Raw genomic sequence first — 19585 nt, forward strand, 5'->3', positions numbered from 1 at the left:
ACACGTTTTTCAACAAGCCGAGGCTTTAATGTTCGTTGCAGCGACGCGGCCACGCGGGGTTCAAAATAAAACAATCGACAGCGCCGAACCGGCTTCGTTGGCGATAGGACGCGCCTACCTGTTTCTCTGTGGTTTACGAAAAGCGGGAAAATTCAACTTATAACGGATTTTAAGGATTTTGTGTTATCTATATACTGACAATAACTTTTTTTAATAAGTGTTGTGTTTAGCCGAAAGATACAAGTTGTTAAATTTTTTTTTCTAATTTTTATCCGCAAGAATTTTGAAAGTTCACTATAAAAACGTGCTGGCATAAATTAATCGTAATAATTTTTTAATCCAAATTAAAAAAGATAGTGGAACTTTTTAGTGACAATATGGAGAAATTGTAATTAATCGATTGTTCAAGATGTTTCAAGAGGTAAGATTTTTTTTCTAATAAAAAAATTATGAAAAAACTAATAAATTATTTTATAGTTCTTAATCAATGGACTGAATTTTATTACAAATGCGTAATGCAAACAAAATTAATATTTTTATATTTAAATACTAGTTACGCATAAATAAACAAAATGTATGTATCAAACTATTTCTTGATGTATACAATAATCATATTTTGCTTTAAAATTTTATAAAAACAATAGGTATTCTTCAGTTTTTAATGTAACATTTACTCTTTAAAGTGTTTTTATTCAATCTGTAACGGCTTTTTCACGGTTTTGTAAAGTTTACTGATAACAGTATTGCAAGAAATTATCACAAATGTAAACGGATTTTATTCTAGAAAGAATATATTTGTCCCTTTACTTTTTTTTCGTAAATGATTTTTAGAAATATTTGGCATAATTACTGAATTATAAAACAGATAATTAATAATTTAATATAGACTTTTTTATAATGTTGTGCATTCACCTATTTGTTTTTATTTTGAAAATATTCACGATGTGGATAATCATGATAATAATAAAGCAGCTTGCACCCTTTTCTTGCGGCGTGCAAAAAAGGATAGCTTGTACCTTAAGGCGATTACGAATGCCAATTCTAAGACGTTGTTTATTAAAAACCGCGTTCAAGAACAGGTGAATGTGGCACGTGCCCCTTGCCAGGTGAAACATTACTTTTTTTAACGATCCGGATATTAACTACTAGTTACAAGTAGTACAGATGAATGAATCATCCTTTTTTGTTTACGTTTTTAATAAACTAATGTCTTGTAAAAAGGCCAGTATTGGTCTATATGAAAGTAAGAAGTAATTATTGCAAATGGGTCAATAATAACTTATCAAGAATATTTAAGTTGTCGTCTCCCTCGAAAAAAAAAAACAAAGTTAATTAATGTGATGCTGGTGGTAGATCTCTTTTCGCAAAAACTTCCTAAGTAGCTTACGTTCCGAAGTAATTCATAAGCATTTGTGTTAACGTCAACATGTGGTTTGGCCTTTTTCAGTGCTCAGATTCAAGGGTTCACCATTGAAATATACGCCTATTGAACGACACTCACTCGAGGTCCAGGTGTAAAAAATATTTAATCGACCGAGTCGATACTCACAAAGGAACCCACGCGTTATTTAAAAAGAGGTTTAGTTGAGGCTTATCCTCTATTTGTGTTGTAAATTCTATTTCTATTCACTTATTTGTAAAACAAAAGTCAAACATATAGATTTACTAAACACTAAGTACATTTAAAAACATATTCAAATGTGTAGTTCACAGGGTTGTCCAGAGACTATGTACATAATATACACACTACAAATAAGTGAAAACAGTGAGATACCAAAAAAATTCATATGAAATAAGGGGAAACAAATAGCTAGTTGACATTGAGTAGTTGATTATCTACATATAACGGTAATAATTTTATAACAACTTGAGAAAAATAACATCCATGTTAACAATTTTATATGCCACTAAAACCTCCTAAAAAGTAACCACCGGTTATAAAAAAGAGAAAATTGCGAGAGCCATTACTAATACATTTACTTGGATACTGATACATACCACCGTATACGAAATCCTATTTAACAATGCATTGGAATTGGAAAGCCATATAACTTATTATCTGTTGAACACTGCTCGTATCATCATTACTATAAAATTATTTTTACCATGGAATAGATACAAGTAGAAAACAATTTTTGTTTTTAGTTTTATGTTGAGGATCTATTTGAGCACTTAATAACGTCAACCTTTTATGTAAATGTTTTATTACACTACAAGACTTTTAATTGTTACCTCTTTGTATTGATTTTTATGAGTATAAGTACATAAATGTAGTATCAGCTATTTAATTTGGTACGTAAGAGCGTGATATTTGGAAAAGAAGAGGAACATTTAATAGGACTTTTACTACAGCCCAAGTATCATTTCGAGATTCCGTGGGATTGAGGCGGCAGGCCTCCTAACCTAAGACCTCTCTTAATGCTTTTGGTAGCGAATCACGAGGGCTCCCGAGGGAGTTTTGCCGCTAAATATTACTATATCATTGGACTTTCGCCGAGCTCTTAGATCGCTTCGGCGAACGGTTAATGAAGTCACTAGACCCGGGGCCACAACGAAGGGACCTCGGCTTTGGGTTGTCAATTGTCAATAATACACGTGTAGTATTCCGACACAAGGACACCCATAAGAGCCAATCCTCGGTTTGGTCGGTTGCTATTCCTTAGTTAATAACCGTATTCTAGGTCCGTTTTCAAAATGCGTTATCTTTCTTTGTGCCGTCGGAGCACTTTGCATTAAAGATAATGTCCACTAAAACCGAATAATACATCTCTCTCAAAAGTCTTACTCTGCTGTTCGACGTACCAAACAATTGCCAGGTGGTACCTTCTTCTTTTTAGTCGTGCAGGGCAGTTGTGATCGTGGGGGACTTTACAATGTACTAGCAAAATTTTAGACCGGTTAGTTCAATTGGTAGAGCAATGGTTTTTTTGGAAGTGTCTTTTCGGACGGTACAAGGCTTTCCCAAGAGTAGGCCTTTTAATGGCTTTTGTGGCCAGTCATTTCATGGAACGACCGTCAAAGCGAAACAAATGTAATTTTGATAGGTGCCTTTAGCGTTCTGTCACTTCAAACACAGCGAAACTAGAAATACTAAGAGGCCATATAGGTAAATGCTAACTCACATGAAATCATTTGTTTCCAATGTTATTAATTTTTTACTACATGCCTAAATATACTTAACACGTAATGACACGTTTGATCACCCGATTTTAGCCACCGATATTTTTTTGACATTATACTGGTGGCCATAAGAGCGATCGTATAATTTCGTTACAGTTATTCCGATCAAGTTCTGTTATTACCCCGAACCTTCGGACAAAACATTTACATGGTCAATTAGATAGAACATCCTAGCGTTTAATTATGTATACCGTTCGAAATCATTATTTACCATTTTTGTCAATATATATTTTATGGCTAGTTCGCTACTGACACTAAAGAAGAATCCTACTGTTTATGTTTAATTATATACATCTGCGCAATAATTTTAATATAATTTGTATTGTTTGCAATCATCATCATCATCCTTTCGGCCGAATGACGTTCTCTGCGGCCTGGCCTCAGTCATAGATTTCCAATAAATCCGGTTGGAAGCGGTTAAGTATGCTTGCGATTTACATTATCTATTACATATTTATTTATATTAATAAATATTAACGATTACATAAAATTGTTTATTGCATTAAGTTCGCATTACACAATGTGTAAAATGAATAACTAAATAAATAAATTAACGTTATTTATTCAAAAATCTAAAAAGATAGAGATCATGTCATAGTTCCTCTATAAAAATATATTAATAAATTGCGCCGGCATGAACCTTTCGTCGCCACTTTGGCACCCTTATCGTGTATTCTCGGCATGCTGTGAACTCTCAGGACTGCATAGCAATTAGATAAGTTTTATTTTCATTTTGATTTTATTTAATTCAGGATATTTGTATACTACTTATAATATAATAATATTAGGACTTCCTTTTCCAAGATGTGTTAATATTTTAAATATTACTTTGCATAGTGATGTTTTCAATACCTTTAAATACGCCTTAAACACATTTTGATAATGTCGTTGTTTAAATAAAGCTAAAAAAGAAAGCTAATAGACAATAATGGTTTCACTGCATGTACCAGAAATTTGAATTAACTAAAATGGTTTAAAATTTGTCTTATCCTTTCGACTAAATAGTATACAGGGGTTATACATAAGATAGATTATTAAAAATCTTTCTGTACATGTTATAGAGAAGTTAAAATAATTGTGTATATTCATGTAGAATTGTAAATATTTTACATTTTTTTACAGGGAATAAGCCGAATAAATTCCACCACATATAATTTGCAATAATATTTTTCCATAGACCGCATTTAAACTTATACTTGTAAGTTAGTGGGGAATTGGTGATCATAGGGTAAAGATGGGCTTGCAGTTTTATTTTTACTAAGAAATGGTAGCCTGAAAGTAGAATGGTAATGAGTCGATCGATGTTAACCTATAAAGGAGAAAGACTGGGTGCGGCCCGGACTCTGGTTTACACTTATATAGACAGATAGTCGTATCTTGAAAGCCAGGCTGCATATATTTCAAGGGATGTAGCTATGCTCTTTTGTTGGTCCTGTTGGTACCCTACAACTTGGCATGTTTTAGGACTGTTTCTATTGAAGTCGAGGTTTGAGGCGTTTTTGTAGTCCTCTTTTTATTTGTTTCTTGGTTTAGTTTGTTTGTTTTAGGCAAAAACATTAAATCTTTTTCGCATGTTGTACCTTGTCGTGAATGAATATTATATTCACTTTAAATTAAATGTTTAAAAGTTGATATTTAAAATAAGTTTAAATTGTTACTTGCATAGGTTTAAGTAGTTATATGCACGCTTCTTTACATTATTTTACAATTGTTAACACCCATTGATGTCGAAAGCAGACATCTGTCCCTTTCTTTAGCTTACGAAAAATTTGTTTTGACGTTATATCAACTCTATGCAGCGTACATGGTGTAATAAATTTTTAATATGTTACTAGTGTGTTGTTTAGTATATAAGTATCACAAGTCGTTTCCATGTTCAGTCAATTCTGTTGGTCAGCCAGCGGCTTGTTCTCGGACATGACGTTGATTGATGACGTTCATTAACGACTGCGCTTCGTTCGCGGTGACACCGTGTACTTTTAAATTTATAAGCAATTAACTTGTAACTCTTAGAGTTTAGGATAGAATCATAATTACAATTTTACATTAGTCATTGCATTGGACTTGTATTAAGTACTAAAACTAAAGTCTTGGGTTGTCATTTTTATGGAAGTTAAAATATTTAAAGCCATTAAAGTCCGAGATTGTGTCGATTTTAGTTTTCTTTTTCTTTTATTAAGAAGTGACCTGACTAAAAATAAGTTTAATAAATAACGAATAAAATTTTTTGGGACAGAATAATGTAACACAATAATGTTCGTTTTACTTAGTTTTCATTGTGGTGCCTATTTTGGAGTATAAAAAGTATATTAATTTTACAAGTTATATTTGAAATAAATTGAAAAAATTTAATTAATTTTTTAAAAAAAATTAAATTTTTAATTAACGGTAAAATGGTATTTAATGCTTTTCAACGTTATAAAAGTAACCCTGTTATTTTAAATGAAAGCGAGGTTATATTAAAAGCTTTAAAGGGATGAAGGTATAGTTCAATTGACAGCAATAAACTTTAAAGCTTTCAACCTGTATAAGCTGGTAACTCTGAAATATGATTCATTAATTTACATTTTCTGTTAGAATGCGACTGGCCAGTAATTTCTGGCAGTTTAAGGTCTGCATTTTCAGATATTAAATAGTAATTAATTAATCCCCACATGCTTTTGTTCACCCTATTCGTCGTAGTCGTCATTTCAGCCCATAGACGCACACTGCAGGGTATAGGCCTCCCTCTTTAAAAATGCATTTTCTTATTATATTAACATTACTTTATTTATTATTTAGAAGATCATTGATTTTTGGATAGGGTGTACCAATTAATTGACAGCAAATGAGCTAAGCTAAAAGTTTTTATTCCTTCATATAAAAAAAACATATTGCAATATTCTTTTACTACAAAAATGTACTAAGAATCGTACCTTAAACGAAGGATTTAATGATTTCCGGAAGATTCTGTAGTATTTAGAAATTCTATAGGTATTTCAGTTGTAGTAAATATAAGAACAGAATGATTTAATAATAATACCCGAGACGGCGGTTTGACTCGTGCCGTGTTGTGGGTCGTCGCACGAGCAGCCTCCGCTTTTGCTCCTTTTGTATCACGTTAAGCTTAAGGTATTCGTGTGTGTGCGTGTGTGTTTGTGTGTGTCATTTGTGTTCGTGTGTCTCGCAACCCGATATAAAAAGCTCCATAATCCTTTGTACCAACTGGTGTGTTGAACCAAATATAAAGAAAAGTTTCTCTACTTTCAACAATGCTTCTGTTTGATAATATTATCTTAACTTTTTTAGTTTATATCAAATGGTTTTTAAGATTATCTTATATTCTATTTATTTTATTCGATCTTTAAAACTTTTTCTTCTTTGTGTAAGTAAAATTGTTTTGGAAATGATGGTGATTGGTTATAGGTGTAAAAACTTTAAAAGGGTGAATGTTTAGCTCATTTGACAGCATAAAGTTTTTAATCTTTTACATCAATTTCTTATTAACCTGTACAAAGTGATCACTCTGTAAATCTATTGGAATGCAGCAGGTCAACAAATTCTGGCAGTACATTTTTAGAGCGAGGTGATATGTGTATAATATCCCAATTATGAAATCTCCTTTTCTTAATATATTATTACTTCATTATTTATTTATTTTCGAAATAATTGACATTTGGATATTGTGTACTAAATATTAATTGACAGCAAATATATTCATCTTTTAAAGCGTATACCAATATATATGCACTTATAACCAATGATCCTGGCACACTGGAACAATTATTAAATATATTTCATCCATATTCACTTTAATATATATTAAAAATTTAATTCGAATGAGTGACAGATGAAGAGTGTGTTGTAATTAATATTTTTTGCTTCAATTTTTTATCAATGTTCTTACCGTGAATTCGCCTTGAACTATAGTTTAACCTACTTGAGCTCATGCGACGAGAAAGCTTTTAATGTTATCACTTAAAATTATTTTTTACTAATGGAGTGTTCGAGACGGTCTGACCTTATAGCTTTATTGAATCTTATATTTTACTTTTGCGTTCCCAGAGCTGTATGGAACCACTTGACAAGCTTCTGTTCTTTTTTGCGGCTGTTCGAATGTTTGTGCAATTAATATTTCAACTAAAAAAAAAACAATATTTTAATAAAATGTAACATGAATGTTATGATCTTTATATTCATTGGACAAAATTTATTTATATACTTTATCTATACAGCGTGAGAAAAAAGGATAAAGTCTTTAAAAGCGCGAAATTATAGCTAATTTGTCAGCAAAAAGCTTTTAAGCTTTTAGACTTATTTTCAATCAATATGCATATATAAGATATATATACCCATGTACTGAATCATCTCGATATATCTGGGTCTAAGGAGGTAAGCTAGTTACGAATTTTACGAAATTCCACCCCGCAAGGGCGTTCATTAAGTTCGCCAAGTAGATGGGGTATAGCATTTTAATTATCTTGAATCATAAAACTATGAGTAAAAATAAATATTATCGATTTATAGCCAGTAATAATAATGTCTCACGATCATTTAATTTGCTTCGTTAATATAAGCATAGGCGTTTATGTTAAGGATTAATTCATACAAAACAAATGTGTTCATATTTTTTGTCGTCACATCTATGAATTTGTTTGAGTCATTGTTATCAAATATTTCTAAAGCTAATTCAAACATCAACTACGAAATTATAAACACGTTATCAGGCTAATGTTGTCACAAGTTTTGTTTGATTGACTATACACATGATATCATATTACACGTTTTGTATTGCATGCATCAAGCGTCAATATCTATATACAGTTTTGATTATGTAAAATTAATATTTCTCGACTCACAAAAATGGCTAGATAATTATTTAAACGCTATTTTTAATCGTGCTCTTATTTCCCAGTCATCAATGAATATATTAATAAATAAAAAATTGTCAATCATTAACAATGAAATCTTTTGTCCATGTGATACTAAATAAAAATTATTATTTACTATTAAGTTTTATAAACATATATGTCTGCTAAAATATAAAATAAGCAAATGTACTACTATTATGTTATATGCAGATAAATATTTTATATTTAACTTTCTGTAACACGTGCATTAAAGCTTTTCAAATAGTATTGTCGGTTCAATACACTTGAAGGTACACTACATTTAAACATGCTTAAAGGAACAGGTCCCAGACACTCAAGGGGTAATTTTGGTTAACTCCTTGACTCGCTATGAGATTTTTAACCCTACTTACGTATGTTAATGCATGGATTTATTTACATATGGCTCTCTTATCATAGATCGTCTTGTTCTCTATATGATTACTATGAGTTATATTAATTGCATTTAAATATAATTATCTAAATAATTTAAAAAAAAAGCAAGTAATTTTCGAATACCGTTAAATTTAAACAGAATTAGATGAGTATAGAAATGTGCGAATGGGTAATAAAAATAAAACGCCGATATAACAGATTTTGTTAATGCAAGTTATATCAACCTTAACTAACTCAGTAGTGGTAAGTGAATGGTCAGAATTGAAATTACAAAGTCGACACTAGGTCAAGACCAGACGAATCTAAATTAGATTTAGATCGGTTAGCTAGGTCTATGACCAGAATGAATAGAAACAATGAGCTTGAAGCAACATGTCTGTAGATTTTATCGCCTAATGCTATTTATTTAATTGTGTTTTAGTTAACGTTTTAGTAATCTCAAAAAAAATATCTCACCATCGTGTTGCTTCGACCGTACCTATCTTAAATATTTACAATCTTCTGAATCTGCAATGCTGTAGTTAAGCGTTGCATAACGTTAGATAAATGTTATTGCATTGGTAGACATGTTTATTTCTTTTTTGTGTATGTTTGTTCATGCAAAGACCTGAATACGTCAGTTCGTGCAAATGATATCCAGGAATTAACCTATTTTTTTCTAAACATCATTGCTTCAATGTGATAGCAAAACGGTGCTATTAATACTTCTACGGAAAATACCACGTTTTAATTAATTTGTTTGTATGTTCTGATTTTTATTTTAGCTATATTCATTCTCTCGTTATCATAGTTCAACTTAGCTTGCTTATTGTATTTATTTCAAACAGTAAAAAATGTGTAAATATTTATATTGTCTATAGATATATATCTGTTTGTGTATTTCAATATTAATATTAAGAGCATTTTCTGTACATGATCTACTAAAAATTCTACCCTCTGTTAAATCAATTAACCACTTCGGTACGAGCGTCGACTATAGTTAGTTCGGTAGTGAATAAAATCTCGAGAGAATTAAATATATTGACTAAGAATATAACTACAAACAAAATTAAATATTGCCAAAGTTTAAAAAAGGTCATGAAAATTTGAATTGCTATAATAACAATGGACATGTATAATGTCGCACGTAATACGAGTAGTTTGAAATAAACCGTTTAACAACTGGTTTCGCGGAAGCCGGCGCACGTGCACCACTGATTGCATTCAGACAGCCGTATTAACGCTCTCGACTTATTCCAAGGGCCAGCAGAAACATATTAACATTTAACAATTCCCTTTATATTTAATTATAATTTTACATAAATTTAATGCGTTATAGCGTATTTTTGTTTTAGTCTGCAAAAAGCTAGCACTAATTTAGAAATTATCGGTATAGTTAGTTTATTATATTTCACTTGTAAATCAAAACTTTTATGTCGAATGTTTATATAGTAATTGATCGCACTTCTAATAGGGTGTATTCACTTCAAAATCATCATCAGCATCAACCATTAGATGTCCACAGCTAGACATAGACCTCCCCCATAGATTTCCAATAGAATCAGTGGGAAGCGGTCTGCGTACAGCGACTTCCGACGACCTTAACAAACTCGTATTGTACGAAGTGGCGAGTAAATGATTTTTATTGTTATAAAGGATTTCGTGTAACGCGGAAATTGGTAGCACCACGACTACCATAATTATCATCTTGATCATCGTTTAGTCACCTGTATAATATATAATATAATATATATATATATATATATATATATATATATATATATATATATATACCTGTATAATATCCTGTTAATATAAAAAACATAGCATTTAATATTTAATAATGAAACTTTACTTTCGTTAAAATAATCAAATTTTCTGATATGCTCTACAAAGTTACTTATCGAATACTCATGTTAAAGTACTTTCGCAATACACCGCATCTAAACGATGCGCTCGTTATTGGCCTGTTTTAAATCTTATACATCCGATTCCATTTGCTCATAAATTTCAACTTGTTAACGTTTAATGTAATCAACATGTTAGTTTTCAAATTACCGTTCATTTCTCGTACATTGCCTTTCAATCACAAATAAACATGTTCAAGTCAGCTAAACTGTTCTGTTTGTACGCATGTGGATACAAATTATCAACAAATGGTTGTCCGGTCACAGGAATGCCCGGCTCCCTCGAACGCCGGTCATTAGCGGTTGACTGCTGCGGTTACGTTGATACGCCTTCATACTTAAGGTCACCTTACTACTACTGTCTAATCAGGAGTTGGGTTTCCAATAGTAATCTTAAAATTTACTAGTGCAATCTCTCCAAAATATTCAAGTAAATTTTATTTCACTATTCTCTTTAATGTTTTTTTTTGGTTAATGTTAAAATTTGAATACGGCAATACAACTGACAGTGTTTTTAATAAATTTTCCCTTCCTGCAATGATCTTATTATTAATAATATTTTTTTCTGGATGCAGGAGTTTTGGACTGTTTTTATTGACACTCTATGGGTAAAGCCTATGTTCAGCAGTGGACTTTCAAAGGCTGAAATCGTGATGATGATACATTAAACTTTACGTGATATAATGGTTCATGAATGATTCGAGATGAACTACGCCCATTTTCAAGTGTCATTATTTGGATTTAGATTGGTGTTACCCAGGTATGGGAGTACAGAGCATACTCTTGTAATAAAGTGACTTCATTATCACCATAATTTTAGCCATAGGATCCACTAACGTATATCTACTACTCTACAGATTTCCAATAAAACTGGTTGGAAGCAGCCTGCATCCAGCATCTTGTATTACTAATTTAAATTAAATTGTAACTACAATGAAATGTTTTGAAAATCGGGCTTCGATATTTGAACTGTCTGTGCTATTGTTTATTCATTATGGGTAAAAAAAATTCATTGTAGGCAGAGAGACAGCCCTATTTACAAAATAAAGCCAAAATACGTCAATGGCTATTCTCGATGATAGGTGAGGGTAAGTCGTTATTTAAAGTGCTTTCTACGGATGTTTATGTTATCTCAACGTTACTGTTCGATGAAATTTTACCCTAACAATAATAAATTATCTAAAACAAGGTAAACATTAATTTGATAAGCGAACACATGGCGTACTGTTGCGAGCGGATGGATTATTTGCGATCAACGTTAATTTCTGTTATGACTGGGTTACCTCTATTAAAGTGACCCCGTTTGAAATGTAAACTAAGCTGGTATCGGCTATGATCGATTAGTCCTAAGCATTTTTGTATTTAAATGTACATATTTCTTAATGACTTCTGATTGACAAATTTGGATATTGTTGCTTAAAAATAACTACGTTTTACTTTAATATTAGAAAAACATAATGAGGATAGTACTTCTAGAACAAGACACCTTATCTATTATTGATACTTTACTTTACAAACTACCTTTTAGTCTACTTAATAAATATTATTACAAGCAATGGTAGCCTAAGGCTAGAGACAGTAATCTCTAGTCGTAGATTTCTAATACGATTCTTAAAAAACTAACCCTTGTATTATACATGGTGTTTGGCTAGTGTTAATGCTTTGAAGGGGTAAATGTGCAGCTCGTTAACGGCAAAAAGCTATAAAGCTTATACACCAATTAATAATCACCCTTTATAAAATGCTGACTTTGAAATATGTAAACATTAATCCGTTTTTTGTATTGGAATTCGACAGGCCAATAACTTCTGGCGGTACAATGTCTGCAGGGACAGATAGTAAAGAACAACGAATTTTAATGTGAGATAACCTGAATTTAGACAATTTTCTCACTATTTTTTTTTTACTTTTTATATAATTTCGGAGACCATTGATTTTTGAGCAAATGTGCTATAAATTCACATTTATAATTAATCAAACTATATAACACAGGCTTACAAACCATGAACAAATGTTTTTTGTACCCATAAATAACAAAAATATTCTCCAATACTGTTTTTCCCGCGGGGACTCACCGTGCTCTCTTCAGAGGAGATTTGACTCAACTGTGGTAATGTTACTAAGCTAACAAGCAACATCCAGCTAGTGTTGCATTTTTATGAATAGATTGTTACATACCATTACACCTAAAGTTTCTTGTAGTTTTTTTGCTAAAATAACTAAAATGCTAAAGGCAATAAGCAAACACGAGTCTCTCAGTATTTATGTTTCTTATTGGTATAGGAAAAAGTTATCTACTAAAATAATTAGCAGGTTCTCAGAACTACGCACTTCAAACATAAAAGTATTTATTTATTATCTTGTTCTTTTCGCTGTAAAGCTTGCCGTATGTCTGTGAACTTTTTCTTTCAGGTCCATTAATGACTTGTTCATTAGAGAATAAGTTTTTGTTTTTTGTGTTAAAAGAACACCACAATTGTTTGTTTTCTCACAAAAAACCACTTACATATTTAGTAGCCTTAAGATTTACCTGAAAAAGTCTTGCGTAGTCTCAAAATATCTCCAAATATTTTCTGACATATGTAAGTCAAAAAAATTAATACCTAATTTTTTTTTTACAGATGACAAAGTTGATGCGACGCCATTTTGTAAATAAATGTATGAAAATGACATCCGAGTAATGGTCTCTGGTATGGCGGCGTCTACACACGAGCACTATCGACAGGATGCGGAACTTCGGCCACAGCACTCGAGGGACAATTCAAGAGATTCCGGTATCTTTCATACGACGAAAGGTCTTTGGAACGCTCCAGGATTAAATAACTGCTTCTTAAACAGTGCTGTCCAGGTAAAAAAAATATTTATTACGTAAACTACATATCACAAATAAAGAGACCCAAAGTCAACGACGCAGCTCGCAGAATTATCACGGTTATTGTAGCGATCTTTGGGGTGCCTATTCCTAGTAGTGGGTGTTTATTGGCTGAAATGGATGAACGAAATTTGTTTACTAATAATTAATTATTTACTTCAAAATATCAGTTTAATCGCGTGTAATAAATTAATAATACGGACAACTGTTTATAAATTAAAACGAATTTTATATTTTTTCGTTACAAAATTTTCCGTATACGTCCGTTGCATGGCAGAATTCCATAATAACCTCGTTCTCAATTGTCTTATAGCTTATATGTAAACAGTGTAAAGTAATAGACAGAAGTAAAAAACCTATTAGCAGCAGCAATTTGCTCATGTCGAAGGTAAACATTAAGAGGCAAAGCTATGACAATATTGAATAGCTACTCCTGTGTATAAATAACGGTATGTTCTCGTCCAGGCCCGTAAATGGTCAGTCACATCGCGTTCATTCAAAAATAAAACTTATGATATCGTGCGTGGAATTTATTATAGATTGATGTTTTCCGTGATGATCATTGCTAATGCTATCAGCGTCATGGATCGTCCGCTCGCATGGATTCTGCATCAATAAGCTTATATACTGCTTATAATACATACGAAGTAATTCAAACTTAGTTAAATTCTCAAACACGAAATACTTAAATTTTCTAAAGTTCATATTCTTCTGTAAGTTCTCGATTTGGTTGCCATGTTCTTTTTATATTTTCGATTTATCTTACAACTCATTCGGTGTTTGCTTTTCTAGGATCAAAACTATGGCTTGTATTCGTAAGCTAGTCTTATAGGTTAATATTGGTCTAGATGTATTAATAAGTGTATTGACCTCCTTGTGAAAAGATCGTAGTCACCTATGCATTGTCGCCTAATTAAATAAAATAATTGTAATTACAAATGCGTCGGTTTTTAGATTAAACCTATGTAAAATGAGAATTTTTTTTTTATTTAAATAACCGCATATACTCTTTATATAACAATTAAGAGCACGTTGTTTTATTATTTATAAACTTGTGTTTTACGCTTACGCTCTTGTGTAGTCTACAAAGTAAAGATTAATTTGTTTAAATTTTGAAAGAGTTTTAGAAAGCTTAATTTAGTCACCTACGTTGCAATTACTCATGTCGAAAACGAATAAATATCGTTTCGCTCCCCCACGAAACATTCTACACGCATGGTTTAAATTATTCTTTGATGTTGACAGATCGGATCCAATTTATATAAGTGTAATTACGACATGGAATAGGCACGCGGTCTAACAAAAAAGTTACCTTCTACGCCGTAACTACGAGGTACCGTGGGTGCCGCATCAAACCTACATTAATACGCTCGATCAGGACGCTTCCACGTAACGAGAAATAATACGAGTGCAACATATAAAGAGAATTCGTGTATACACTTCTCTTGTCATGATGATTTTAAAACTTTTGTTCAGGACATTAGAATCAAAATAGCTCAAGAAACGTTGTTCATTTTGTTCACGTTAACATTCTTTATCCCTAAAGCATTGATGAAATTATCTTCATAAGTTTTTCAACGTGTAAAATTCCTAATGAAACCGTGGATAAAGATTTGAAGGAGCGTGAACTGTTGCCACGAGCCAAGAATGTAAGAAAAACGTAGACACTTGCGAAAAGGGACTCTCTTCGCAGAAACGACGGTTTGACGAAAAGATTGCGTAGCTTTGCGTGTGATGGATTACTGCGCTTTAATGCGTGCAGTCAGTGCGATGTTGCCGTCATTTGAAAGGATTTTCAAGTCGTTAACACGTGAGCGCCGTTTATGTGTATTATGAGATTTTAAATATATCTTATGTTTTTACCTTGTCTTAATACAATACTTCAGAATTATTTAATTGTGAGCTAAATAATAACGAAGCTTTGTTTATTTGAAGAATAAGCTTTAGTAATATCCTAGAAGTAATAAATATTTAAATTTTTATTAGTTCGTTTAAAAAGAATTAGATTTAAGATGAATATAAGATTAGGATATTGAACGTACATAAATAAAAAGTTAACCTAAAATTATCATCACAACATTTTAAACCTGGAATGAGATTGGCATTGTTTAAAAACTATTAACTATATTTAAAAAATAATTCGAAGTTTAAGAATAAACGATTTACTGAAATAATTCTAAATTCCTCTTCAAATAGTGTAACCTTATGTAAAAGAATGTGTTTTACGCAAATAAGCCCATATAAATATGTGTGATTCCCAAAAACGGGAAAACGTTATTTTCCAAAATGTTATAATTTTCCAAAAAAGTAAATCATGGTCATATCTTTTGATTAAAAAAAGTAACAAACAGAACTACACTGTCTGCTGCTGCTGTCTTTCTGTCTATTATCCTTCTCGAAAGTGGCCTAAATCCCAATAATCGAAGAGGAAGAAGAGAAATTCATCAACTAATAAAATATTGACGTTTCAGTCTTTAAAGTTGAACGATGTAGAAATGCAAATTTATTAATATTACTGGTCTAAATATGTAGAAGCAGCTTTTAAGACGCAATTATGTTGTACACATTCTTCCAAAACAATAACAACCAGCGTGTGAATTTATTGACCTTAAAAGATTCTCTTCTATAGTATTAATAACATGTAACGCTTACGCACACAAATACATCGATTTCAACAAAGCATTTGATATTAGTAGTACTATCTAATTTTGTACAACGGCTAATGAACTTTGATTAACAATGATGCAACCTGTCTTGTTCTCCCGATAACACTTCCCTGTTACTTCACAACGTGTTCAACAAAAAAGGTCGCACCTGTGTGCGGGGGAATAACACATGATTCTAATGTTACCTCACCTTTTCTTGTTGACAATACGCTTATCACATCCTGATAAAACAGAACTTGCTTTAAGTCTATGAGATTATATTTATTAGCGAAAGATTTTTATACTTTTTTATATCCTTTTATTTTTGTAAGTCAAAAACTTTAAATAATGTTTTCATACAATTGTTTGTAACAAATATTAAATAATCCGTTTATTATTTAAATAAATTACAATATAGTAACATTCGCAAATGTTTCAAATAAACTTGGAATTTTACGCATAATTACATGCAGAATTCTAAGCATTTTATATCTATCTATATTTATATCTGCATGAGTCACACAATGTATCACGCATTGTTTGAATCGATACGATTGATCTTTTTGAAATAAAAAAAATATTTAGATGCGCTGTCTGCAATAAAGCCAGTGATAATGCACTGTCCAAAAACCGTTTATGTTGATCCAGATACCCAATTAAGTGTTACACCATCAAAGAGCTATGCTAGATGCCGGTAGTATGTTTGATTTCAAAGTGAGTTTGTTAATCTTTATATCTCCAAACATTTTTGAACTTCTCATGACTGCCGTTTTCTCATATAAACAATTGTTATGAGTTCGACCTCAATGCGCGTATGAACCAACGAGTACACTTCGTGCTTGGAACGTATCAAAGTTTTGTGGCGTAATAGAACGTGTTGCCGACACTTTGCTTATGTCTTTCTACCACGCGTGAGGGGAAGTAAAACGTGTATGGTAGAGAAAACAAACCCACGTCAAAGGACTCTCGCAATGTTCGTGCTTACGCGCTTTTAGACCATCCTCTTTAAACAGGTGCACGTGTGCTTGCACAAGTTATTTAACTATCCACTCCTCCACTCGCGTCCGACTACCATTGCAGTGTTTATAAATGTTCAAGCTACGGCAGCAATAACTATATTTTTATTGGATAGTAGGCAATGAGATTACGTACGCTTTATATTGTGTACAAAAGACGTGTGAGAAATGTTTTGAATATCCGACACATACTGGTGATAAATGTAAGCTTGTTATTCCACCGGCGGAGTTCACGCCCTGCGTTTCTTGCAGTTTGATTAATGTTCATATATAACTCATCATCATAAAATAAACTTCACGTTACCTTTGTTGTAAGAATAATTATAAAAATATATATACGGCTAGTTATACCAAAATTATTATAGATATATATTGCATATGAGGATATTTTTTAAATTATAACATAACTTTATAACAATATGTAATACGTATCCATAATTTAGGTTTATTATATATAAAATTTTGATAAACGTTAATTATTCTTGTAAAATAATGTGACGAGTAATGATATAAAAACTAAATTTAAAAAATTAATCTCGGTGTGTCTTTTGGCATAACCGTCCTAGGCTCATAAAAGGCGCATCGGTTTTATGTGCGTTGGAGGCGAGCCGTCATCGTCTACTTAAGTGAACCTGGAGAAAGCAGAAACATAAAAAGGTCATGTTACCTTTTGGACACATTTATGGACGTATGCTTCGACACGGTATGGCGTTCGAGAGATCCCAAATCATTGAGGGTGATGATTTCCCACCCCACCTCGAAAACAAAACAAAAAGGCCTTTAATGTGTAATAGAAATTAACACAACTAAATACGCGTTGATGCCTCGGTACTTTTATGGTTGTGAGGGATTTTTATTATGGTTTGTCTTTTAATTTTGGGCACGTAACCTGTATCCAGTAACACAGAAGTGTAAATAAACTTCGTGACATGCTTCACGGATTGTTGGCCGCGGAGAATATGAAATTAGCTTGTAGACAAGTGGAGCCAGACGTTATGTGAAATTTATTCATGCAAATCGTCTCCTGTGGGAATAAAGCCAACATCTTGATTACTTCTTAATATGCGCCAGCGTTAGACATTAGAAACGCAAATTAATTAAACGAATTAATGTAAATTTAGACTTCTATTTATATATATTGTTTGCAATTTATTTTAAAAAACCTAGTTATATTGTTGTTACTCCAAAATATTAATTAATGATGTAATGTTTTTACTTTTAATAAAATAGGAATATCTGTAACTAGAACACATTTCAGCTTTTATATGTTACGTACATATGACCAGGTTAGTTAAAACGGTTTGAGAATAGTGTCTTATAACGAATATATTTAAAAATTATATTTCGCTTTGGTTTAATTTACAACTAACACTTACCGTTCCTAAATCTGTCAGGATTAAAAAATATAATTGATGTATGAAACTAAGCAAAAAGTGTGTTATTAAAGAATAAAAGTTATTTATTATTATAGTATTGTTATATTCAAACGCATTGTATAAGCTTGATCAGAATTAATGTAAGACTAACTTTGAGTGTGAACACTTATACTGTAAAAGATTTTACTTACTTTACTTAAAATGATGACGATGTTAGCAACTACGACACGGCAGTAGAAGTTTTTATATCGGTAAGTTTCAGGACAAGCAGGAGGATACTGCGGACCTAAAAGCAGAACAGTCTACAGAAGCACAATGTTTTGCTTCTCAGCAAGTCCTTTTCTCAATCTACCTCTTTTCTGAGTCCACCTCTCTAACATTTCTAGTTGCTGCTAGCTTTTAGCTATTGGGCAATTATAATGTTTATGCATTTCTGTGGAGCGGGAATTATCGTCACTAACTTGTTAACTGGAAGAACTTTTGAAACAGTAGTAGGTTATACTATGAGGTCCTAGTGTTAAGGTGGCTTCTAAGCTAAGGTGATAGTGATAGCTACTTTACGATTATATTAAATGTGGCGTTTAATATCAGTAGTTTTAGTACTAAAATAAAGTATTTTTATCTCATTCATAATTCGCGTGTTTGTCATTAAGTCTCTCCCGAAAAAAAAATTGTAAAACAGTACTTAATTACAAAAGTTTCATATTTTTATATTTTTGGTTTATGTGTTAGTACAGAAAGATTAATAAAATACTGTTCTAAATTTAATAAAGTATATTTGCTGTTTTTATATCAAATTTATTGTCTTGACATACCGTCCTATATAGTAATGAATTTTTAATTCTACTAGCACTTTACATAGCAATTATTATAAACGATTACGATTTTAAAGTGGTTAATTATTATTGACCCCATTGGAATTTGCGGCGAACAGCACGGTAGATTAATAAAATAATTCTGACTGGAAAGTCAATGAAAGGAAATATAAGGGTAATATAGTTTTACAAGTATTTAGTTGACCCTAATGATCATAATTTTAGCTAACGATGTTTAGTTCAGTTGCCCGAAGCCTGTAGTGCTTAAAAGACGGTAGCGATACGGGTCGCCGCCTCCGGAAGGAACATTCCGTGGGAACCTCACACGATGCCCTTCTTTAATTCAATTTCTTGATGCGTCTACGTTGTAATTAGTGAATATTTCATCTACTTTTCTAGGGTTGGAATCTTATCAAGTTTCGTAAGTGGAACGACGACTAATGAACGGAACGACAGGTGTCAGGCGATCTTTTATTTGACATAACTTGTAGCTCAACGAGTAAAATTCCATTTCAAGGGAAAAAATATAGA

The 19585-nt window shown here is 31.9% G+C and overlaps 1 protein-coding gene across 1 annotated transcript in view; it reads left to right on the top strand.

Annotated features, from left to right (window-relative positions):
- Positions 1 to 12953: 12953 nt before the first annotated feature.
- The window catches only part of ec (echinus), a 53382-nt gene continuing 46750 nt past the window's right edge, over positions 12954 to 19585 (top strand). The window contains exon 1 of the mRNA XM_068774876.1: positions 12954 to 13178. Coding sequence (XP_068630977.1) covers positions 12987 to 13178 — 192 coding nt within the window. The 5' untranslated portion in view covers positions 12954 to 12986. The remainder of the gene's footprint in view (positions 13179 to 19585) is intronic.

Source organism: Battus philenor, unplaced genomic scaffold, assembly GCF_028537555.1.
Source record: "Battus philenor isolate CCGP_79_NKW_IND1 unplaced genomic scaffold, ilBatPhil1.0.hap1 SCAF_8, whole genome shotgun sequence".
NCBI lineage: Eukaryota > Metazoa > Arthropoda > Insecta > Lepidoptera > Papilionidae > Battus > Battus philenor.